At 36.6% G+C, this 25,319-nt stretch overlaps 2 protein-coding genes across 3 annotated transcripts; one reads left to right on the top strand and one right to left on the bottom strand.

The window, feature by feature from the left end:
• The first annotated feature begins 384 nt into the window (after positions 1-384).
• Positions 385-15,002, top strand: CENPP (centromere protein P). The gene is made up of 6 exons (XM_010154595.1): positions 385-521; positions 1,380-1,531; positions 1,841-1,929; positions 6,510-6,598; positions 11,436-11,532; positions 14,976-15,002. Exons 1-6 carry the CDS (start codon positions 385-387, stop codon positions 15,000-15,002), a joined length of 591 nt encoding a protein of 196 aa, XP_010152897.1.
• A 1,611-nt stretch (positions 15,003-16,613) lies between these two features.
• Positions 16,614-24,398, bottom strand: OGN (osteoglycin). 2 transcript variants are annotated; one of them, XM_010154594.1, is made up of 6 exons: positions 24,146-24,398; positions 19,887-19,971; positions 18,618-18,776; positions 17,798-18,000; positions 17,148-17,243; positions 16,614-16,784 (listed from the first exon to the last, which is right to left on the bottom strand). In XM_010154594.1, exons 1-6 carry the CDS (start codon positions 24,311-24,313, stop codon positions 16,614-16,616), a joined length of 882 nt encoding a protein of 293 aa, XP_010152896.1. In that variant the 5' UTR covers positions 24,314-24,398. The 2 variants fall into 2 exon arrangements, with proteins under 2 accessions (XP_010152896.1, XP_010152895.1); XM_010154593.1 differs by having other exon boundaries at positions 19,887-19,975; positions 24,144-24,313.
• Positions 24,399-25,319: the final 921 nt, after the last annotated feature.

Genomic DNA, 25,319 nt, shown 5'->3' with positions numbered 1-25,319 from the left:
AACCTAATTCTATCCTCAAGTTAGTGACAGAATTCCTGTCAAATTGGGTTATTGAGGATCAAGGTTTATATGCTAATCTTCCATAACAAACAGGAGCGTGTGACACTAGAGTTCTTTACAGAGGTATAAATTATTATACTTGTCAAAGATACGTGGGATACTTAAAAATTGAACATACTAATTCTTCAGTTCTAAAAAGTCATAAAATATCATAGAATTGTTTCATTTTGAGTAGGGGGGTAGAAGAAACAATTGCCTAATGTTGTATTTGCATTTCTTAAAATAATTACTTGGATAAAATAATGCATTTTGAAAATGAGGGGGATTGGTTTTGCCTAAGAAATATACTTATTTTGTTTTATCCAGTAACGTTGATTCTGAGAAATGGACCACAGCGTTTTTCAAGTTTATGAAGATGAAATCCAGTCACTGGAAGAAGAAATTAAACTGTTGACTGAGAAGCACGAAGATAGCCTACAAGAACTCGCCTTCTTTTCTGATGAGGAGATAGTAATTTCAATGTATGCTTTTTTCCACGTGCCAGGCTAATAATGTTTCTTTGTCAAAATTGTTTAGGCTAAGCTTTTGCCTCTGTTAGGACTTTCCTTATATTATTTTTACAGTGCTGATGTTGTTTGGGACATGGCCTATAGATGGCGAAAGATTACACATAATATAGAGTTGATCTCTACTGCCTTCTATTGGTAGCTTGTGAGGTTTTAGGGTTTTGGTTTGTTTATTTGTTTTTAAAAGGCAGTCCTGATGGTCAGAGCATGATGTCAGGTACATTATTGTGCGGGCACTGCAAAGGCTGTGTTTTCCATTATGCACTGTGAAACAGCTCAGGGTGTGTTTACTTAAAAAAAAAAAAAGTATGGGGTCTGGGGCATGTAGAGGTGTGACTAGTTATGTGCTGAAGGAGTGCCATGTTAGGGCTTTGTCTTTCCATTATTTAACTGCTATTCTGTAGTAAATGTACACTCCATAGATAAAATAATTCGTTTAGATGAGTAATGGCATCACAGCTCATTTTTGTTGCTTGTTCCTCCAAATGGATAGAATCACAGAATGGTTTGGGTTGGAAGGGACCTTAAAGATCATCTAGTTCCAACCCTCAATACTTGCATCTCAAGACTTACAATAAAGGCTGTGTCTACCTGAACGTCAACAAACACTAGTTATGTAAGTTAAACAGTTTACTGTCCTAGTAATATGATCCAACTGAAATTCGACTAATTGAAAACTGATCTTGGGCTGAAAAACCGTCAGATCATGAGTACAGCAATGCCATTAAATAAAAGGCATCTGTAACGTGGCAAAATGTGTTCTTATGTCTGGGTCTTTTGCCCTTTTGATTTTTTTTTCTTTTTCAATTCTAGAAAATCATTCCAAGGAGAATTTCAGGGAGAATCCAAGGGATGCGAATCAGACCTGAAAGCTCAACTTGCAAGTCTTTTAACAGATTTCTCATTTTTAATGAAATTTTCTGGTATTAAGTTCACAAATCATTTGAAGAAAACAGTGGAAAGAAGTAAGCATTTTTCTAATTCTGCTTTGAATTGAATGTTAGTAGATAGTTGTTCTGAAACACAATAGATTTTTCTTTGTTGGCAAAGTAGTTTCTGAGTAAATATAGTACTTTGTGTAGTGGGGAAAGTGAGACTGCTGTGAAGGTAGTTGGTTTGGGCGTTGGGGTTTTTTTAACACATTTAACCTGACTTCTTTATTTATATCATGGACAGTATCAGTTGATACTTTATTTATATGACTAATGGAAGAAATGCCATAACTTATGAATAGAATTATAACCAAGTTTTTTAATAATTTTATTTTGAAACAGCTAGAAACAGAACAGTGCAGAAGCACAGCTTAGCAGGGAATTGCCACTCCCTGTCTTTTCAATTGGAATTCCAGCTTCTTGAATTGCAGGTAAGGACCAGTGTAGGTTTAAAAAACAAACAAACCAACCAAAGCAAAAGAACCCCCCTCACCACCACTCCCTCCCCTCCCCCCAAAAAAAAAAGAAAAAAAAACAACAACACAAACCAAGACTCCAAATAGATAAATGTCAGTATCCTCTTTTCCAGCTGAAACCTTCAACTGGTGTTTTCTGGTTTTGATAGCCCAAGTCTCCTTAATCTAGGCCTCAGTGGGTTGTTTTCACTCTGTAACAGCTGGACTCAACTTTTGAATTCCATGAGCAGTCAAGCAAAATAGTTCTGAAGGTCGGGTTCAGCATTCAGTCATGAAATATGTACCCCATTCTCCTATAGTCAGGTATCTTGTTCTGGAGACTGGAAAATTCTGAACCTTACCTCTCTTGAGGGAATTGGGGAAAAGCTAAAACTACAAACCTGAACAATTGTGGGTTTTTTTACTTTGGTTGTTATTTCTATTTGCTTGGCTAGTGTGACTAGCCATTACATCAAGGGATGGCACAGAAGTTACATTAATGATTGCACATTTTTTGCAAGGAAGCTTTTTTATAAGAACCTATTCTTAGCACAGATTTCAAAATGATAAGCAGTGGAAAACAGCTGTTACTCTAATTTGTAATGATGTTTTTGACATCAGGAAATTTCCTTCTTGGGAAAACTTCATTTTCAGCTCAGCTTTAAAAGGTATTTTTTTTAAATTGAATGTTGTTGAACCTGATAGTATTAAAAACTAACTTGCTCTGTAAAGATGTCCTTCCTAATCTTAAGGCATATTATGAATTTAGGAAATGAGTATTTAGATACTCACATGTGGATTGCCCAATGTGAAACTGCAGGAGTTCAGTGGAATGAGGTTATTCTGCAGCCTCTTAAGGCCACGCATGACTTGAAACTTGTGGTCCTGGCGATGTCATCTTTCCATCTGCTTGTATAAAACCGCATTAGCTTTGAAATAACCTATATCAGTCATGCAAGTTGGTTAGATTAATGTCTGTTTCTCGTCCGGATGCTCCTGCAGAATGACTCTTTTAGTTTTAGAGCCCAGCTGAGTAACTGGAAGTTGGTTGTTTATAGCTGCGTTGGTGACCTATGGCACCGCTAGATGACAGCACTTGTCTACGTAATGCCTAAAGTGGTGTTCTTCAGCGCTGACGGTACATACTATTTCGTGATAGATAGAATATCAAGTGTACGTACTAAGAAAAAAAATACTTTGAAAAAATATAATTTCGAGTTAACTTTTTGCATTAATTTAATTTTTTCTTAAAACTTCATGATACCTCTAATTTACAGTTTAATATGCAATGCAGGTGATATTAACTTAAGGTAAATTGATATAAACTCTGAATTGCCAATATTTTATAGTGTGGGTTGTGGACATGTGTAAATGGTAAATTAGTTAAGCAGACACGAATGAAGAAGACAGTTTTTAATTGTGCAATAGTATCCAGGTTTAGTATTTTATTTTTGGTGTTACGTACCCAAGCCAGGACATATGCTTACTGTTTCAAACACAGACTAATGTCTGTTCCTTTACTCAGTTTTTGTGATTGTATGTGAACTTGAATGTTATTTTGCATTTACGTAAATGTTAATGTGTTTTAGCTATTGCACAAATCATAATATAGTTGTTTGGTTAAAGTTGTAAAATACAACCATTGTATACAGTTCTGTATTTTTGTTTTGTTAGAACTGTTTAAATCAAATAAATTTTGGGGGAATTTGGTACTTCAAAAATTCAAGCCTAAGGATCGTATTTTCAAGACACGCATTTCTGTAATTTTCATGATTAAAAAATTACTCTCTTCCATTTCTTTATAATAAAAAACCAGGTCTCGTGACTACATGGTTAACGGTTCCATTCAGGTATTTTGCCTAGTTCTAGCTGGCTGTTTCAGTGATGTGGAAGTGCTGGCATATTATTTTGGTTTTGCCGCACACTTCCTACACTGTGTGGGTCATCCCATGGTGAAGTGAGTAGGTCCCCTGCGGATGCAGGAGTCTGCCTCCATAGCTCCCAGGAAAGTTGTCGCTTCAGGCCAGTAATATGTGGAAACTAAGCTTTAGGTTTTTTTATGCCTCTGTGTTCTTATGTATAGAAATGGAAAAGTGTTTTCTAAGATATGGCTTTAATGATTGTATTCAAAATGTTGTGTACTGATACCAGTGTGGGCAAGAGAGCGTAAAGTTGCAACTAGCTTCACCCATCTTGAGCAGTAAAAGACAACAGCTGCTTTGGGGAAATGCTTAGTAGGTAACAAAGCCATTGGTATGCTGCAGAAGACATGTTTTTTCCAGAGTTAACTCTAGCTCATAAAGTTACAATACAGTCAGCTCAGCTCCAGAGTACCTTAAATCAAACCTTTTAATATACAGTAACCAGTTGTTCTTGTAATTATCTCTAATTTGATCTTAAACAAAATGTTAAATGTAATTTGTGTTAAAAGCTGTATTTGAGGATACAGTTGTCCAAAGAGGGGTAGGCAGATCGGGGTTGACTCTGACTAGCTTTGAATGGCTGTGAGTATGTCTGTATTTCTGCAGTACTGGTCACTCACTGCCTGATGCATTCTGCATCTCAGCTGGTTCTTTAGTCTTGGCACTGCATTGGACTAGCCTACAGTTAACAATTCCAAGCTGACTGGTGTTTTGCCACCTATGAGTGCATGCAAAGTAGCTGCCATATTTTCACCACTGTGCGTAGCTGGATGCTTAAAAAGGTCAAAATGTGGATGAAGAAAATGTGTGTTATGGTTTAACCTGGGGTCACAGTAAAGTACTGCTCAGCTGCTGGCTCACCTTCCCTCTCCCCAGTGGCAGAGGAGAGTCAGAGGAAAAGACAAGGAAGCTCATAAAGTTGACATAAGAACTACTTAATAATATAAATGAAAATTGTAGTAATACTACTACTAAGTAATTAAATAATAGAAAATAGAACATGATACCATTGCTTACCATCTGCTAACTGACACACAGCCAGGTCCCCAGAGTGAGTTCTGAGCCCAAGCGCCCTCACTGGCCTAGGGTAACAACCGACTGGGACAAAAGCCAGCCAACCCCCCCCAGCCGCTAAGAAACAACCCACCCCACTGCTAACAACTATGCCAAGAGCTAACGACCCAGTTATCAAGTCTTAACAACCCACCCCCAGGCCACTTCCTCACCTCAGAACTGCATGTCTGCCCTGAGCATGAAGTACCAAGGAATGAAATGCTCCTTCGGCCAGCTGTGGAGGAAAGGTTCTCTTTCCTTCCTGAAACCGGCACAATGGGTTAATGCAAAAGCATTGGTTGATTTATTTTCCCCTCTTACTGTCCTTAAGTATTAGGAGAGGACATGTACAATTAGCTTGGAAATCTGCCAAAGCAAGTCTAACCGCTTGACAGAGCAATCATTCAAGTAAGAGTTGTTTTCTTCTCGAGGGCTTTCCTTTTAAATCTTTTTATGTGACCCCGAGATGCCATCTTGGCAGATGTTAGTAACCCACTTACTGGAAACCAGTTGAGAAGGTTCCATGTTAGCTCGTGATTACTAGCAGCTTCTCTACGACTCCTTGCACATGTTGAACCTTTTGTTCTAACTGTAAAATGATTTTTCCTGATGTTACTTAATCAATCCACTAAACCGTAGTTTCTTGGTTTGCTTTTCCCATCTTCACTGATGGCAGTGTTAGCTGTCCAACCACTACTGAGGGTTGCTGTGGTATGTTTGCATTTGACTCCAGCTTTAGTTTCCTCTGTTGCTGTTCCACCAGCAGCAACTACTGGGGATTCCTGGGTATAAGAAAGATGAAGTACAAAGTCTCCAGTGTAACATGAAGGATTTGCTATGGTCTTCTAAGCCATTATTTTAAGCTTTTTCATTCACTGTTAGATAATGTATTACTCTGGTGTGTTCAAGAATGTGTAAAGAAAAGAATTAAATTCTTCTGTGCCTTCATTTCTACTACAGAAATTTCCTTTCTAATTTATTTTTTCAATAGGTTGTTAGATATTTTAATTTGGAAACACTTTATTTTTCTTACCATGCACATATATAGTTAATTATAGTTACTATCGTAATAACAGTTTATTACTGTAGTAATAGTTATTATCGTAAAAAGGAACAAGAATTCGAGGCAAAGCTATAGGCTGTAAAATAAAAAAATGAAAGGAAAACTAACAGGAGAAGTACTATTTTTTTAAATTTAGGGTAGCATTGTTACGGTTTTCAGATGAAACCTTACATTTGAGTTTTTTGGTATGTGGCAGCTAGGGTTGTGTTGGAAAATAAGAATCTTTAAGTGTAAGTGACATGAAAGGAAGTAGATGAACCTCTTATTTATGTCTTCCTTTGTGCATATATATCTCTATGCTGACTAGTTCAGGTATTATTCCAAAAGCCCTGACTGTTGGAATGAAAGAACACGTCCACACATATAAGCTATAGTTTAAAAAAAAGGCTATTTTAAGGATTATAGTACTTAGCAGCATCTGCATATATTTTTGTCTGTTCTGTATGCTAATAGATAAATTCTTTTTCTCCTTGCTGGAGAAATTTCTAAAACATTGCTCTGTTACTTCTCCAATCTAGAACAAAGAGGATGTGTCTGCTGTTATTACTGATCTCAGCATTATAATGGAATCTGGAGAAGACTCAGATATGAGCAAGTTTGTATCAAGGTAAAGTGGAGTTTTTTTGTTTGAGGAAAGTTACGGTCCGGGATCTGAATGCAATACTGAGTTTTCGTGTGAATTGCTGGCAGTCAGTTTCCGTGTTTGGTAATGTACTGTTAGCTCAACCTTGACCGGTCCCTTGTCTGTGTCCTTCTGGAGAGAAGATGAAGTGCATGTAATTTTTAAGGCCTGAAAGGACCATTATGAATTACTGTTAAACAGAAACAGTTTTTGGATTATAATGTTTTAGCTGTTTGAAATTGTTTCCTTCAGAGAAAGATACAACAAGGTAGGCTCAGCTATTACATTTTAATCTATGTAACCAACATGTTAACTGTGATGTAGATGTGTGGGTGAGTAATGGCTAAAGCATATGTCCAGAACCCTTCTCCAGGATTTGCTTCTTTCTAATTCTCTGCTCACCATTCCATTTCTCTTCTTTACATCAGGATATCTTTCTCTGATATTTTAAAAACAATAGAATATAGTTTAAAATCCTGGAATACTGTATTTGTGCAGTGGGTTAAGAAACTACACACTATATCTTAAGCATGTGACTGAATGCTAATTTTTTATTATTTTCTGTGAAATTTGGTAGCAAACTATTCTGAGAACAAATATATTATTAATTATTATTGGGTAGGTGACTTAATCCTGTTCTTTAAGTGATTTCTTTTGTTTTATATTATTTTTTAGACTTGGAGAGGGAAGGCAAATGGATGGGTGAAAGAAAAGGTCTACTGAGTTACCTCAGGCTCCATTAGTGTGTACTGAGAGCTGAATTTTTCATTTAGAGGCTTTGGAATTTCCATACAAATCTACTAAAGTTAGTGCTGTGAGTGAGAATAGTAGCTGACTGCTCTCAAGGATTTAGAAGATGAAATTAGCCTGGGTTTTTTCATGAGTATTTTCTGACAGCAGAAGTGTCTTGGAACTTAATAGTCATGCTGGAATGTGTTGAAGTAGTGGCAGACTTTATTTCATCCTGGCTTGAGTACTGCTGTCTTGTCCCTGTCTCTTCACTGCCCTAGTCCTTTTCCACATTATGCCAGTATTCGTAAGTAAACATAAGATTTCATTAATAGTGAGGTGAATTAAGGGTTTTCTCAATAAAGCAAGTGGTTCTTTCTCCTTAGCCTCTGCTTGCGTGTACCATCTGTTGTCCTTGTGTCAGTGTATATACTCCTGAAGCCACATGGTGAATAGGTTTAATGTAGTCATTTGGTTGAAAAAGTTGTCATCCCCACCCCAACCCCTTCAAATTTAATTCTATTGGACTTGTCCTGTGGTCTCACAGTGTTTGTTGTTGATTTAAGGCAGTAAGTTTGTATCCAGAGTGAGGCTGATATTGACAAGGTCTGTTTTGACAGCAACCCACTGTTAGATTAACTTAATCTGATGATGTGATCTCCCTTTATGGCTTGTTTTCTCAGTCACCTTGTTAAGCTAGTTCTCGTTTCTTACTCTGTCCTTATTCCCTCTTTTCATGTCCAGTTTTAGGATTTTTCCAACTAGTTCCCTATTCTTCAGCCCACCAGCTGCTCTTAGAATCTTGATTCCTTCCACTTCCCTCCCTTTTCCTCCTCTGTTCTTGACCAGCTGAATCTGGTCTCCCTCTGTGTTGTTCATTCTTTTCAACCTCCTGTTGTGGTTTAACTCTAGTCACCAACTAAGCACCACACAATTGCTCGCTCACTCCCAGTGGGATGGGGAGAGAGTCAGAAGAGTAAAAGTGAGAAAACCCATGGGTTGAGGTAAAGGCAGTTTAGCCTTTAAAGCAAAAGGCTTTCAAGCAAAAAGCAAAAACCACACACACAGGCAAAACAAGGAATTAATTCCCCACTTCCCTGGACAGGCAGGTGTTCAGCTATCCCCAGGAAAGCAGGGCTCCATCACGTGTAATGGTGACTTCAGAAGGCAAACATCATCACTCCGAATGTCCCCCACTTCCTCCTTCTTCCCCAGCTTTACATGCTGAGCATGATGCCATATGGTCTGGAACAGCCCTTTAGTCAGCAGTCCTGGCTGTGTCCCCTCCCAGCTCCTCGTGTACCCCCCCAGCCCACTCACTGGTGGGGTGAGAGGCAGAAAAGGCCTTGACTGTGTGTCAGCACTGCTCAGCAGTAACAAAAACGTCCCTGGGTTATCAACATTGTTTCCAACACAACCCCAAAACAGCCCCACACCAGCTTCTGTGAGAAAAATTAACTCTATCCCAGCCAAACCCAGCACACATCCTTACCAGTTTCTGTTTCCTCCTTTTGCCTCCTTGGCCTTGTCATGCCAAATCCATTGTCTAGCTCTGTTCTGTTTTCTCTATGGGTCTGGATTTCTTCCTCCTCATCTTTCTAATTTTTTTGGCTTAATTTTTCATAATGCATGTCAGAAAAAGGTCTTAATAGCACCAGAATTAGGAACTTGGCACTCATTTGTAATTCCCAAGCCTATCCTGCTTTGGAAGAAAACAGGAGTGCTAGAAACTTGAGCAACGTGTTTTTATAAGAAGAGAAATTCAGCCGTTTATTTCAACGTGGTGCTGCTGCAGTATATAATACCCATTTTTAAAAGGTGTGTGCCATTTTTAAATATGTTGTGACAATGAAATATGTATGCGAAGGAAATCACAATGTTTAGCCTTCTATTTTTGGATTTTACTTGAGTCCCCTTCACACCAGTTATCACCTAGGTTATAGTTTATTAACGCTGAGGACCAGAATATCTATGAAAAGTCTTGTTGCCAGTCTTTTTTCTTGATATCCCATTAATTGCTGGCTTAGTTAACTGCTGCATAGATTACTTAATCAAATGGGAGGCGTATTTAGACAGTTAGAAAACTGCTCCTGCATTTTACTAACTAGAATTTGCAAGTCATAGTGAAGGATTTATGAAATGGCTACATTCTGTTAAGCGCCGCATGGGCTAGGTATTTTGGAAGTGAGGGGAAGCAGGAATTTTTCCCACATCTGTGTCGTTCTTTGGTTTTATATGCTAATGCAAGAAGTCTTGCATACTGCAGCGAGTTAAAGTAGATTTCATCTCTTAAAAGTACTAAAGGAGCGTATTAAAGGAGCCTTAAATACTTGTGCAACAGTTAAGTTTCTTATATACCTTTGTGTGTTGATGTTATTTTGATAAAGTGAAATAGTGTTTGGAGGAAGGGCATGTGATTTTAACCTGCTACGTAGTTACTCTCTGCATGAATATGCTTTTTGCTGGTTTTGGATGACTTCTCTGTTACATGGATGTTGGCTTTGGAGATGGGTGTTTTCTGCTTCTAGCGGATTTATTTAAATCTGGTGACATTTTGTAATGCCAAATTCTTTCCAAAAAAGAGGCTTAAATTTTAACATTCACACTCTTAGTACCTTATTATTTTATAGCAAGCTTTCTTGGTGTTTTAGTGTTTGTTGTAGTTTGCCTCAGCATTAGGGATTAGGCTAATCAGGATTTATCGTTTATGGATAAAGTGCTCCTATGCATTCTCTGTTCCCTTTGCCAGTACAAAAACCCATGTATATTACATATGTCTGTTCATGCCAACACAGATTTTTCCCCCCTTCTAAACACTAAATCTAGTTTTTCATCTTAAATTTAGCCAGCGATTTATCTGTGCACAACAGGAAGTATATACTCAGGTATAATTCATAGACTGACTTTTACATTTGATACTGGTTATTTGAACTTGTTAGCCAAAGCTCTCTCTGCTTGGTGATCTAGCCTCAAAAATTTTCATCTGCTTTATTGCCTAAAGCTGAATCTAAGAGAAAAAAAGAAATACAAACAAACTAAAGACATAATGCTAAAACAAGGTCACAAGGTTTGTGATAGTCTTTTGAATTGCACAGAAGTGGATAGTCATCAAAACTGCCAAGCTTTTTAAAAAAAATTTTGCGTCTGTAGTTTTGTAAAAAGGGTTTTGTGTTGCCCTCTTCCACATACGTAGATTTACAAAGTATACTGTAGGATGTGTAGAATCATGTTTGCTAGACACACAGATGTGGGCCATCAGTACTAAGTTTCATTTTTTACAATAGTATGTGTAGATTTTTGTATGTACAATTACGAGCTGTGGTTAAAACAGCTGTCCAGAACATGGAGCCAGTCAGCTATTGGAATTCAGTGTGTCTGCGGCCCTCCAGGGATTTGATTTTGCGTGTGCTGCCAGTAGTTTTTTCATGTTGGCCTGATTTTGTTGGCAGCTGTGACTACTGTGGTAACTTCCATTAATGCTGCTCTTCTTTCCAGGCTTGGAAACTTGTTTGGCTTTTCTTTTACGTTTTCAGTATCTGAATGGGCTTCACGTATTTTTTCGACTTTATGTTTGTGTAACGTGTTAAGGGTTGCTATTCCTGTATGTTAAATAGAGCTGGATCTGAGGCACAGTTGAAGTGACTTGGTAATACACTGTTGCAATCACTCTGTCAGTGGCCTGAAATTTCTGCCCTCGACTGTTCTGGAAATCCAAAAAGAATAGCTAATTTCAAAGAGAAAGGATGTTAAGAGAAAACAAAGTATTAGATGAGCAAGTATAAAGACAAACTAAGATTTTACAGGTGACTACTTTGCCAAGTTAACACATTTTATATATAACAGTAACTTGATTGCGGCTTACCTTCCTAATGAGTTGGAAACACTGGTTTATAAATGAATTATTCACATTTTTTCAATATCCACACTTCAGCTTTTCTTTCCTATCACAATGATTATTTTTTTGTGTGATTTCTGGGTTCAAATTTGAACAATACTAAACACAAATTCTTTAGTGGAAAAATGCGAACCTTTAGGCTATAAAATTGGTGTGTCTAGTACTGTTTAGGTTAAACGATCTATTTTTCTTTTGTAGCACAGAAGAACACAGAAACCTTTTAACGTTTTTCAGAAGCCTTTCATCTTATGGTGAGTGGTGTGAACATCGCAGATGCACCTTCCTACATTTCAAGGTAATGTCTATCAGGCCTCTATCTGCCAGTACTGTATTTAGTTTTATAAGGGGCTCACTAAGACAGCAATGGAGGTGAAATTAGCACTCTTTAGTGGAGTATAGGACTCTTGATTTTGTATGTTGTGGAGAAGATAATATTAGCTGAAGATGTTTGTTGTGTTCAAGGGGCAGTGCCCCTTGGTATTTGTCATGATTTTTACCATGTTGTTGCGGTATTCCTCATGTGTGAGAAAAATAAGAATATCTGTGCCTTTCTTTGGGGGAAGAAGGCAGTTTTTCATTGGTATTACATTTCATTTTGAACAAAACAAAAAAGCGAAAGAAGAAATTAAAAGAAAATAACACTTGTAGTCTTTGGCATTTAAATTTTAGTCCTGAGGGAGTGGATCTGTCTCTTGAGAATGTGGCAGCATGTGTTTGGGTGGCAGCACTTCCTTGAAATGTTTTACTTGAATGGGAAATAAACTGTTCCTCACTTTTACCTAGAACACAGTATTTCAACTTAGTTTTAAATTACCAAATTTGGCTTGTTTGCTTTGTCTTTGCACTGGTCGTAAGATAAACAACTATTTCTTGGAGTAAAAGTACTGCAGCCTTACAGACTGATAATGCTGTATGTTAGCTGCTTAATGGTGTGTGGGGTTTTCAGTTCAGTTTTATTTACCTCAAACATTTACTGTCATTGAACTCAGCACTATCTTTGCTTTCCTGCTATATTTTGAAGTGGGAACTACTTTGTTTCCTATTTTTTGAATCTTGTAGGCCCATCCGAGTTCTGTGCTAGATTAATCAATTTCTATTATCAATTAATCAGATTAAAGAGAAAACCCCCACTGATTCTGACATTAAAAAAAAATCCTGTCCTCAGGTGAGGAATAAATTGATGCTGTCTAATCCTGCCTCTTGTTGTATAAGAACATTTTTTTAAATCCCTCCCTAGTGAATGTGGAGCACCAAAGGCTTTATGGCTTTGTGCTGTGGTTTTTTGATTACCCCCCACATGCCCCCCAACTTCACATGATACTTTCTGATCCTTAGATCAGCCTCATGACAGCAGTCACTGAGGTTTCTGGGACAGTGATTCAGTGAACTGTTGTGAATATTTCTCAGTTTAAAAATAAGTACAAAAGTTAAAAAATAGAAAGGAAATATGTCTGGAGACTATTTTAAAATTGTTGTGTGTATCTTAGGCAGTTTTAAAAAAGTTTTTGTTCAGAGGTTGAGTGTAAACAATGAAGGGATATATTCATTGCTGAAAGAGGTGTGAAGATAAATTCACTGAAGGCGTATGTTGCCACTTTGTCAATATTAAAAATATCTTTCATATGATATTTTTCCATGGACAAAGATGCTGTTGAGAGGCAAACCAGTCTGAGAGAATATTTATCAATATGTGGTTGACTATGAATTTACAAAGAGTTTTGTAGGCCTTATTTCTGTTAGCATTACTAATGATTTCAGTTAGAAATAGAAGACTTTTCTGAGGTCTTAAAGAGATCAAAGATCAAATCTGACAATACAAATAACTAGGTTGCTAAGGAGAATGTATTGGTAACTTCATATTCTTAGTAATTAGTGTGAAAGTGACTAGAAGTATGCTTTTAATGTTTGCACAAAGCTAAGTGGAGAGTCTTATCCTGTCAGTATTCACACTTGGACAACATTAAATATGAGTCTGTAATCCTTGGGGTTTTTTTTCCCCTACCTGCTTGCTAGTCTTCAAGTATGTAGGCAGGCAACTGTGCACTGTGTTGGAGAGAAGACTATTTGGGGTGGGGTTCTGGGTTAATACCTTTTATTGTTATTACCCAAGCTGTTAAGTAAAATTAGACAGGTCTTCTAATAGATTTCTCACTGTGGTGTAAAAATGGGAAAAGTAGATTGTTTTTTGCTTTTCACTAGTTTTGGTACTTGTGAAGAAAGGAATAATGTAGGAGTGATTGAATACTTCAAACAATAATTAAATATTTGAGATGAATGACAATTGCAAGTTTCAAGCAAAGTTGGACAGCACTGTATTTCTAAAAAGTTGACCATCACAAATGGCAGTTTTGTAGGGAGAGTTTTCCCAGGTAACAAGGGTAATGGTGGGATGGATAACAGAGTAAGCAAAGCAACAATTTAAAATATACATTGATTTGACTGTAAGCAGGCTTTCCTAGAAACCAGGGAGAGGTTTAGGTTGGTGTGAGTAGAGCAGTGTTCAGTTGTAAGCATTTTGTGCTCTGCCTTGTATGCTTCCCTGACATTGTGCTTTAGCAGTTGGGGCCTTTTACTGAGACAGGTTAGTCTGCAGCTTACACGGTTCAAGCATGGACGCGCACACACGCGCTCTCAAGAGATGATAAAACATTCTGTGTGTCTGCAAAATGAATTTACATCTGCAAATAATCTTCTGATCTAGGCGCACCTGTGTTCTGCTATGAGGGTGAACAACTGAAGGATGTTGGCATTGCTGGAAGAGCAGATTGTTGAAGCTGATACTGATAAACAAGAAAAAAAATTCAAGTTTTATTGGAAATACAGAACAGAAATGAGTGATAGGGAGAATATAGAATAGTGTACATTCAGCTTGATATTAGTGCTGGTCACACAAATAGAAGGCAAAAAAATCCTGCATAGTGAAGCCCTTCTTACTTAGTGTTTTGATGAGTTAACTTGCTGTGAATGGGGACGTAAATTAAAACATGTCAGACTATTTATGGCCTGCGTGAGGGGTTCAGAAGGTACCAGATGTCTGCTTTGGTTTGCTTACAAAATATTAAAAGCATTAATTGTTGTTACTGTTGATATTTAGTGCTTGTTCAAAAATATATTCAACATTGTAATATAAAATTAATAATGTGCTAGTGGTTAGGTCTTAGAATGTTTACAAGGTATATATATTACATAACTGTGCATAGATTTGTGTATACACGTATAATTGTTTTCATAGGAAGAGTTTTGGTGATATTTACTAGTTCTATTAATACTGGAAAGAGCTTTATTTAGTAATAACGACTTGGGATGAGAATAAGAGGAGAGGCCAGTACTTACATAATGTCACTACACTTTTAGCTGTGTTTTCTTCATCTTGGGCATTTATCAAAAGGGGGATGAGAGAATCAATGGCTTTTTTTTTTTTTGGTAGAGTATATTTGTCTCGAAGTTTGAATGTATTTACATGCTTTGGGGTTTTTTACCTTTTCCTAAATACATGAAAATATCAAAGTTTTATGACTTGCATGGAAAAATGAAAACAAATTATTATTCTCACTGTTGGACTTGGTTTTGTTCTTGGTTGTGTTAGGACAATGGAATTTCTTTCTTGTTATACCAAATAACTTACAGCAATGGCCCATATTTTCCATTTTGTCTTCTTGGGTAATGGGTTGTTGCTGATTTTGGGTTCAGAGCAAAAATATTGTTGTCCTGCATTTTATAATTTTATCCTCTTTCCAGAAAGATGAGCCCATGGTAGATGCTTGACATAGTTACTTAAAAAAAGACTGTCACTTAGGTCTCGACACTCTTAGTGGCAGAACATGACTAAGTTCAGAATTAAGTGTGCACTTATTCCCCATAGCACAAGCACTAACAAATCAAGGCTTAGCTAACTAAGATAAACAAAACTAATAGAAAATACATTGTAAAATCAGTATTCTAGATGTAGTGATACATCATCATGCATTTGATGCTTAACTATTTCTACAAATTAGGAATCTATACTAGCTTCACAATGAGTACGAAGTTGATCTAGTAATAGTAATTACCACACTTCCGGCATTCATTTATCTGAAGAGTTTACACTCATGGTAGGTATTTGAGGGGAGAAACTGAAAAAGAATGTCAGAAATGTATAGTTACGTAATTAAGCACATTGTGTCCAATATCAATTAGTCTAGTTTTAGGTGAACTGACTGTTGAGGCCTGCGCACACTGTTTTGTGGTTTGAATACACTGCATGGTTTAGGGTAGTTCAGTGAAATGATGCTTGAAGTTAACAGTATTTTTATATTAACGATAAAATCAACTCTTCTTTTTAATTGAGAGATCTGATTTGATTTTTCCGTAATGAATTAAAATATTGTACAAGGGTAATTCTGTTTCTTTGCACTGCCATCTAGCTGCAATATTACTGACTTACAGGTGAAAACACTCATTCAGCTTTGCTGTTAATTATATTGTCACATTTCCTTGACAAGAAAAGGCAGTGGAACAAGGCTTGGTCCACATCATCTGTTAACAACAAAGATACTTGGAGGTGTAATATGCTGTACTTCGACTGTTGTATTAAAATGGGAAGCTGGTGTTGCAAATATGACTCTTGTGAGTACAGCTGGCAGAAGTTATATGCTGAAATTAAAAATACCTTGTATAATATAAAATATATATATACACACAGTCTTAGATTATTTTGAAAGCAGAATAGTAGAAGGGGATTTAACAAATCTTTGAGAAGTTTCTCTTGGTGTGTTGCTTGGTACACTAAGCCTAAAAAGGAATTATTGTCATTTTCCACAAACCAACTTATTAAGGAAGCTGCAATGAAGCTAAAGCTTTGTGAAGTTCTATTTCTAGACATAACTTTCTTTTGTATGCAACTTCATGCAATGCACTTCTGAAGGTCAACTGAAAAATGTTCATTTCCGATTTAAAAAGAGGGATTGGAATTAAGATGTAGTTTTCCTCTGTAGCTTGCTTAAAGGATGTTTTGCATTTATTTGAAAGTAAAATTAGCGATTGTTCTGAGTACTGGTGGAGAAGGTGAACAAGCAGTTACCTGCGTGATTTTGCCCACATGTAAAGAATGTGTGGTGAAATTGCAGTCGAGAAGATGTGTGTGCTTACATGTATTTTTATGCTTTCATGAACAGAAAATATTCTGAAAGAAGGTGTGACATTGTAACCATTAAGTAAGGTGGCTGTTCTGAAATAGTTCTTTCAGAAGAGAACCACGCTTCAACATAGTATAAGGGTCTGGGTTATGCAGGAAATTAGCATTAGTAAGGGAGAGGTTATAAATGTGTCAACAGAGGGAAAGAATGGTCTTTTGTTACCATGTTTAAGTTTTCGTGTGTGTAATTCTGTAAGTAGTGGCTAGTAGTACGTTCCTACAGGCAGTGTTCTCAAGCAGGAAAAAGCATTAACATGCTTTGCCAAGAGGATCGGGTTGCCTTCCATCCTTATCTCATCCATACGTGTGCGGATGTAACGTGTGTTATTAGATTTGCAGAATGTGTCATCGGTGATCGTCGTAATGCTGTTGTACTGCAAAACAAAACAATTTTTATAAATAAACACGCACCCATGTAACATTGAAGAATTTTAAACTTTTTTATTCCTCTTACCCTCCCATTTTATTGTAATTGGAATTGATTTGTGTAAACTTCAGATATGTTGGAATCAATTTTGAGCCAATCAATGAGCTGATAAACAATTTTAGGTTGTTACTGATGTCTGAAATTTATTGTTGGTAAAAGATTGTGCTTATTTTTACCATTTTCTACCCTTGATGTACAGAAACTAATGAGGAATTCTTGCATGGTAGTTCGCTAGCAAAGGGTTTGGTTTGTTGTATGTAAGTCAAGAGTCTCTTTGTAATAGAACATTAAGGAAATACGTGAAAAATACCTGAAGGTGGAGAATACGCAGACTTTCTGGTAAATTAAGGGGAACGGATTCCAGTGCGTTATGTCCTAAGTAGAGGTAGGCCAAATTTGTCAGCTTCTGACAGAAAGAGAGGGAGATGATTAATGCTGATATTACTTACTTGAGGTTAAGTAACTTGTGCCTGTTACAAGATACCAGTATTTTTTTCTGATCACAGGAAACATTCATTTGCAGTGATAGTTGAAGTCTGTTGTAGCAAGAACCCCATAGAACAGGCTGCCTATGTTTTGGAAATTTCAGTGTCAGCTTATTGATCATGCAATGAGACAACTATAAAGCTACATCCTTGTTTATTAGTATTTATGTGGACCTCAGATTGTATTTGAGCCATCAATTTTGGAATTGAGTTTTTCTTTGCATGTAAGAGAGAAAGGAAGTAGGTAAGATATTTAATAAAACTCTTTTTTTCTATGAATTACATGAGAGAGTGAGTGTGCAAAGGACTCTTATTCCAAAGTGCCTTAAAAACAAAACAAAAGCTGGAAAGCTGCTTTGCCATAGTTTGTTTCTTGGACTACACAAATACAGAAAAATTCATTTGGCGGTATTCTGGATAGTCTGGTTGCTAATTTCATTTACTTTGGTTACCTAAATCATGGTCTTCTACTTACTTTGAAAGCATTTGCTTTGATTCCTCTGCTCTTGATTCTATTTTGGTTTGCATTAAATGTTGTTAGTTTGGGAGGTAGAACAGGAAGTTTTAGAAGTCGGTTTTCAGCAAGAGAGAGTTCTTCCAATAGCAGAAGCTTTGAAAAGGCTCCATCTTCTATTTCTTCTATCCTGTTTCCACTGAAGTCAATTCTTCTCAAGGTAGCTTTACACAAAAGAAATTAAAATCTAAATATTGAATTTATAATTACATGGCATGTGAAAAGTGGATTGTTATATATGTTGAATGTTACACTGTTGTCTGCACTATCCTAATTGTGATCTACAAATGTAAATGCTATTAAAATATGGATAAAATCCACATTTGGATTTCCTCATTTATATTTTAAAACAAATATGGAAAATACTCTGGATCCTTCATTTTTTCTTAGTGACAACATGATTTCAGGTATTCATAAAACTTGTCATGTTGTAGAGTGAGATAGCTGGGAAGAGATGTCACCACAGCATCTGAAGGAATGTTAATATCTGGTCATTTAATACAGGCTGGGATGCAGACTTAAATTTTATTTTTAGCAATCTGGTCTTTCTCAGATTGTGTGGGAATATTAAGATGGATGCATGGGCCAAAGGGGGTTTCCATATTGCCTTCACACAGTTGCTGTTCTTGAAACAAGCATTGAATTAAATGAGTAATACACATCATGAAATCCAGCAAAGTGTAAGATATATCTTATTTTGGTAATTTTGGCATACTGTTGAGGGACAACAACTTCAAATATACTGTCAGGTTACAGAAATTAAAATTTGATCATTACTTACTAATGTCAGCAAAATCTGAGACCGCTATCCTTTTTATTTTATTAAATCGTGCATAAAGATAGGCTGTTTCCTTTGGCAGCGGGGGCACAGCTTCGATGTCTATTTCCTCACAGTACACTGAGCCACTTAAGCACACACAGAGCAGACAAGTAGGTAGATCTGAAAACAAATTATTTTTAGTAGACAAAAGTCATTCAACTTAGGCTTGAATATTCAACATAGAATTGTCTCTAGTATCCTTTAAGATTTTCTATTGTTAGATTAAAAAAAAAAAATACATTGCATCAAGTTCTGAAGTTTTAATATCCTGAACTATTTTGAGTTTTGTATTTTTAATGTGCATAATTTTCCTGTGTATATTCTTTGCTCTTATCTGAGCATGTCTTGAAATGCTGTTAATCATCTGATTCAGTTTCTTGCTCTAATTGGCTGAGAGTATTGTTAATATGACAACTGCAACTCTGTGACCATGTTAAATGTCATCTTGAGTACTGTTCTGTTGAAAAGAGGGATCCACACAGGAGAAAACATCTGGCAGTGCACACATTTGATATTGTAATTGCACTGGGACATTTCTGGCAGGGTCATGTATCCCCTGTGTTACTCCTAGCTGCTATTTTGTCTAATCCTTTTTATAAAAACTCCAGCAATGATGGTTGTATAATGACTTTAGGTCATCTCTTCCAGTTTTCTACAGACTGTTTTTTGTAGCTGTTGTTGTAAGTAGTGAGGCAAACTGTATCTCTTTAAATGCAGTTTAAGCCCATTATGGCTTGTCCTGTTCCTCACAGACATTTGTAGAGTGTTAGTCATGTCTGCATGGCTTTAATCCTGTTTGATGGCAATATTCAAATACATATAATGAATATGTCTTTGAACCCCTTTTTGTCACCACTGTTGTCTGATATACTGTGTTTCCTATTTTGTGAACTTCCTGGAGTGTGGAACTTACTGGAGTGTGTATTTAATTTTTCTTGGTTGTCTTGCCTAACTTATTTAACTTGGGTGCATCTCTGGCAAATAGGACTCAGTAAGTCTGCAGAGATTCTTATAAGCTGTTCTTTGTGTATTTGGACTTACCTGAGGAGCCTGTCTATTTTTTCAGTCTGTTCCATTAGAAGTTAGATGACTTTCCACAGGAGATACTAAAGATGCTAATAAATTAAAATATTCTACATCCCTCGTCATCCTTTGTATATTAAATTTTCCTGTTAAAATGCATTCTTTTGGAGACCTTAAATGTTACAGAATTCATATTGATTAACTTACTTGTATCCTTTGTTGGTGGCACGTTGTGTTCTTTGTCATCCCCTTGCAGTGTTAGGGAAGTGTCAAGAGAAACATTTGTTCTGTCCTTTGTGTGAGAGCAAATGTTATTTTAAAAAACAAACAGAAAGCAAAAAAAACCCAGAGATCTGAAATATCACATCTTTTAAAAATGAGCTTCCTACAACATACCTCCTTTTGGCATTTAATTTTGAAAATACTCTTATATGCTGGATGACTAATGTGACATATCCCTTTTGTACATGAGCTATTCACTTAAGACAAGAAGGGAAGGTGGTGCTGCTAGGGTTCTTTAGAAAAGCCAAGTTCTTTAAGAAAGAACAGTCGATATAAAAACAAATTATAGACAGCGTGGTGGGGAAGGAATATGTAAGCAATGGGTGTCTACAAAAACCTGGAGTTCTGGAGATAGAAGATTTTGCACATCATGCTAAATTTGATAAGATTCTTGTGAAATGTAAGTTGGGGTTTGTTGTGAGGTTGGTTTGTTTGTTTGTTTTACCCAACTAATCTCAGTAAAGTAACATTTCCTTGCATTTGAAGTTTTTCAGAATTCCCTGTTGAGATAGCTATTACATCCTTTCGTTTGCAGGACAACTTATTTTATAGACATGTTCCTTTCAGGTGTTGGCTGAAATTTAGCAATTCATTTCCATTAACTGAACTTCAGTCTGTTTTAAGACTTGGACTGCTAACAGAAAGGGAGTTTTGTGATGCAGGAAATGGTAGTCAGGTCTTCACTAAATACAATAGGAATTTTAGAGAATTACGTATTATTTCTAGAATTATAGTATGCATATGGTGAGTTATACTGTGATTTGCATGTTAAGGGTTTTTTAGGTTAACTCAGTTGTTCTTGGCTAGCATCATTTGTTGTCTTTTTTGATGGGGAATATTTGTAGGACAGATCCAATATGCTTTTTGGATCTGCATGGCTATTGAAAACACAAAGAAAAGTACGTTATTGGGTGTGGAAGATGTTTTTCTTTAAACATGCTTAAGGATCAGGCCCTGGCAGGAGAACAGTCCCCTGTTGAATGCACTGCGAATGCTCACAAGTGAACTGGTGATTTTTGGGTGTGTTGGTTTGTTTTTTTACCACACACATGACCCCTCATCCCCCCATTCAGGCATGTAACATAGGTAGTTGATCTACAAGAGCAATGTGAAAGTAACACTATCTGTCAAGTTACTTGTCATACTAACTTTTGTTTTATTTAGTATTTGGTTCCTTGCATATACTTTACTGTGGGATTTTTTTGTATTTTGCAAAATAAACCCCTCAAGCTTGAAATAAAGCCTGAGAAATATCTTGGCCAGCCTCAGTTGTTTTGACCCCTTTTTAGCCTGTGAATCATTCATCCCTTGGCTCTTCCCTGCCCCTGTCTATCCAGGCTATGGTTCTTTTTTGCCTCTCATTTGGGATAGGTTGGTTTGCACTAGTAAGACTTTTTATACCCAAGTTAGAATGCTGGCAACATTTTAGGAGTGGTAGCATGAAACTTCTGTGTAGGGTAAGAGCCTTTGCAGTGCTGGCTGCAGAGAAGCTGGGGAGTAGGGGTTGAACAGGTAGACTCACACAAGCAGCACATCTCACAGGAGGTTTCTGCAAAAATGTTTAGCTTGCATAGATATGTTGATTACGCATATCCTTGACTGAGGCGTCCCTGCCAGTAGAGAGAGACTTCTGTGTACATGGACTTAGAGCAACTGCACTTCTGTTTTAGTTTGTTTGGCTCATAAGGGATATTAATATGCTTGTATGAAAAATGTGTTTGCTGACCTAGCATTTCTGTGCCAGGTGTAGATTTCTGGTACTGTATCCTCCTTGAGGTGGGATCTATGAAAGAGTATGCCTGTGAGTTCTTTGCAGGATACAATGCACAACTGATTTCTGCAAGTGGGAAATGCCAACAAAAAAGATGACATTATTTGAAGAGTATGGTTAAATCCACAATATTGGTTGTATCCTGGTCAGCTATAAAATTTCCTAGTCGTGGAATATCAGTGCACAAGATTGTTTGGATTATAAACACAGAAAGCTAGGGAATGCCCCAAAGGAATATTGGCCTACTAACATACCTAAATTCCACCTGCCTCTTGCACTTTACTCCACAGACGTGAATTACACATGCAAAAAGCACATTAACATTTTACATCTAAAAACTTAGACCATCTTAAAACTTCTGCAAAGTAATCAATTCATCTTTGTAACATGTAAAGGTCTATAAAGTTGATAGTTTATATTCAATGGAATGAATTTGTGCAGATATGAGATGGTGTCTAATTGGATGGTTCTGTGGAAAATAAGATATCGTGTTTTTAAACTTCTGCTATTTTATTCAAGACTGGGGTGGCTGTGGTTTCAAATAATGATCATTGTAATAAACTTTGCTTGGCTGGCCTTTTCCTTAGGAGTAGACTAAAGGCCACTTCACTTTGTTGATCGCTAATGCACACAGATTTCTTCCTGATGTTTTCATTGTAAGTCTTTTTTCCAGCTGTGTGTTCAAGCATGCTGTAAGGGGTTAAATTTGTCATGCAAGACAAATTTCTGACTGGGCATGTTTGAGGAAATTGTTGGCATGTATTTCAGTTGCAGTTAACACTTGAAATATTCTGGGAGCTAGAATTTGTGCAGTAAATGAATAGAAGATTTGTTTGTGCATCCCATGATTTAAAATGGGAACACTGGAACATTTATAGATGTATTTGTTGCACATAAGGAACTAATTTATTATTTTGCAATGAAAACATGTCATTGGAGAACTGACCTGATGGAAATAATGACCGACTGCATTCTTAGAATTATCCTAAGCAGAACTGTTGGCCTTCAGAAGACCTCTAACACATAGCACTGCCAGTACGGACTTTGGTTAGTCTGTGGCACATCTGTTGGCACCATTTCCTTGTAGGTATACTCCTTATTGTTCTTTTTACTAAAACAGTAACGTTTTCTTATTAGAACAGTTTTAGTAATGAATATCATCTGATGCTGTGCCTAACTAGTTAAGTTTAACAATTTTAGTATTTTTTAAACAATTTAGTTGGGAGTAGATAAACACCTATTACGTTAAGTCATTTAAACGGTGTCTTTCATAGGTTTGTCACATTTGCAAATATTTAGACATTTTAAAATATAAATATGTAGCTGCTGTTCTTAGTCACAGGAGTGATTTTTCAACTATGTGCTGCAATTTTTTTACTTATACTAATTACCTTTTGCTGTTGAATTTTTTTCTTGTTTATCAGGCTAGGTTATTGTAGTAAGCACAGTTAATGAAAACTTCCTTGAATTTATTAGTGCGTGGTTGTTACCACTTTGTTTGGATGTGTGGTATTTTCCTTGGCAACTAGTCTCACGGCAATTGTGGTTAGTTTTTCTGCCTGAACAACATTGTGTCTCATTCTCTTGATGTGCATTGTTCAGGTCCTGTCAGAGGCAGTCTGAACAGAGGTGCAAGGTTTTTAACTGCCCCTGTCAGCTGGGGCTGTTATACATGATTTAACTCTGTTAAATGAAGTTGTCTTCTGCTTAAGTGTTTAAATTAACAGGCATGTATGTGGAGCACACACCAAAAAAAAATCAGAATTGACCGTTTGGGGGTGCTGGTGAGTTCCCTGAGGTATAATCTTAACGCTACCTTTGAGACTTTCAAAGTGTTAATAATATAGGTGACTACTGCAGGACTGGGCATTCCATAGTAGTTCAGGACTGCTGAACTGCAAAAAAACCCAAAACCAACCTACCGCTGAAAAACTGAGGCAAAGAACTTGATAGTTTAGTAAGTCAAAATTAAAACTGTGGTTTACGCTGGCTGGTTATGGCCAATAAAGAGTACTGTTTCAAGTACTACTTTGATATATAAAAAAATCTAAATAAAATCACCCTCCTTGCTTTTAAGTGAACTTACTGTGTTAATATTACTCAAACTGTTGATCTGTTACGCTATTTTATCCCATTCTTGAAACTTGTAACAGTAGGCATGTAACTACAGCAGAGTTAAAAATCATGCTTTAGTCTTATTTGTGAAAGACTGTCTTTTGTGGGTTTCTCAAACTGTAGCAAGGGTAGTATTTTTGTGGTTTTAATTTGAGTGGCTTTCCCCATGTCTGAAACCATTGTATGTTTTGCTATTATTATAAGACTTTTCCATAAAACTTGCATACATGCAGATAACATCTTATTCATATAATGCTCAGCAGTTAAAAATATGAAACTGATAATATAAATAAAATACCTTTCTTATATCCTTGGTTTGCATTTCATAATCTTGTTGGGTCAGGCTTTCCATGGTAACATCTGTATCATACTCATAAAAGTGGAGGGATTCTTGCTGCATAGGTGGTGCTGAATTTACCAAAGGTACAAACAGAAGCAAAAAAAAAGTCATCTGCAAAGTCTTCATTCTTGCACAGAACAGTGGGTCTGGCTTTCACTGAGCTGGTGAAGATCTGGTCGTGTGTTAACTATGGAGAATACTTTCTTTGTGACTGGAAATGGAAAGGCAATCCGTCAAAACAATATTTAAAGCCTAGAGGACTAGTTGGCAGGGGTTTCTAACGCATAAGGAACATGGAACAACTTTTAACTCTTGATATCCTTTAATTAGACTCGAGCATTATAAAAAGTGCTCTTAAGATGAAAAGAAACTGGGAAGTAATAAACAACTTTTTCCAACTAATAAGGAAAAATATTATCTTATCTTACTGGCTTGTTTCCCAGTATGTTATTTTTGCTTATAGCAAGAGGATTTTGTAAAGCATTTTATGAAATATTTGGCATGTATGTAGCTGAACTAATTAAACCAAGAGAGGCTCAAATGCATTTTTCTCAGTTGTCAAAATAATGATCTTCAATCCTAAATGCTCTATGACAATCATCTCTCATTGTCTTTGTCTTTACATTTGTAAGTAAACCAGAGAATATAACACCCCCTGAATATTTCACAGGTTGCACACTTTCTGAGCTGGGGGAGGAGGCTGCAAACATGGTCTTTAAAACGTTGTAAATACACATGCAATACTTACTTTAAAATAATAAATCTTTACACAGCATTTTTTCCTGTTTACTGTAATTGTTCTACGTAAGCTTTAGGTTAATATACTTTTAGGAAAAAAAGTCCACCTACCGTTTTAGCAGATTCAGAGTTCTTCCGTGATTGTCCAGTTATCCTTATCTCTAAGTTAACCTAAAGTGGATTAATAAAAGAGTAAAGCTATGACTGATATCCAAATTGTTGAAATGAATACTCTTTAAAAGTTTGCAGTATTAAAAGTGCTTCCCATGGGGTAAAAAATGCTTTGCCAGCATTCCTTCCCTAGGGTAAGAGGTAATATCCTGGAGCGGGGGGGCCGTACTTTGAATAATGTTTGTAGATGTCTGTCTGTTAAAAGTCTGTCTAGCTCATCCTC

This window comes from Eurypyga helias, unplaced genomic scaffold, assembly GCF_000690775.1.
Source record: "Eurypyga helias isolate BGI_N326 unplaced genomic scaffold, ASM69077v1 scaffold36786, whole genome shotgun sequence".
NCBI classification, from domain to species: Eukaryota; Metazoa; Chordata; class Aves; order Eurypygiformes; family Eurypygidae; genus Eurypyga; species Eurypyga helias.
Note: the sequence above shows the minus strand (reverse complement) of the source record. Positions and strands in the feature narration are given on the sequence as shown.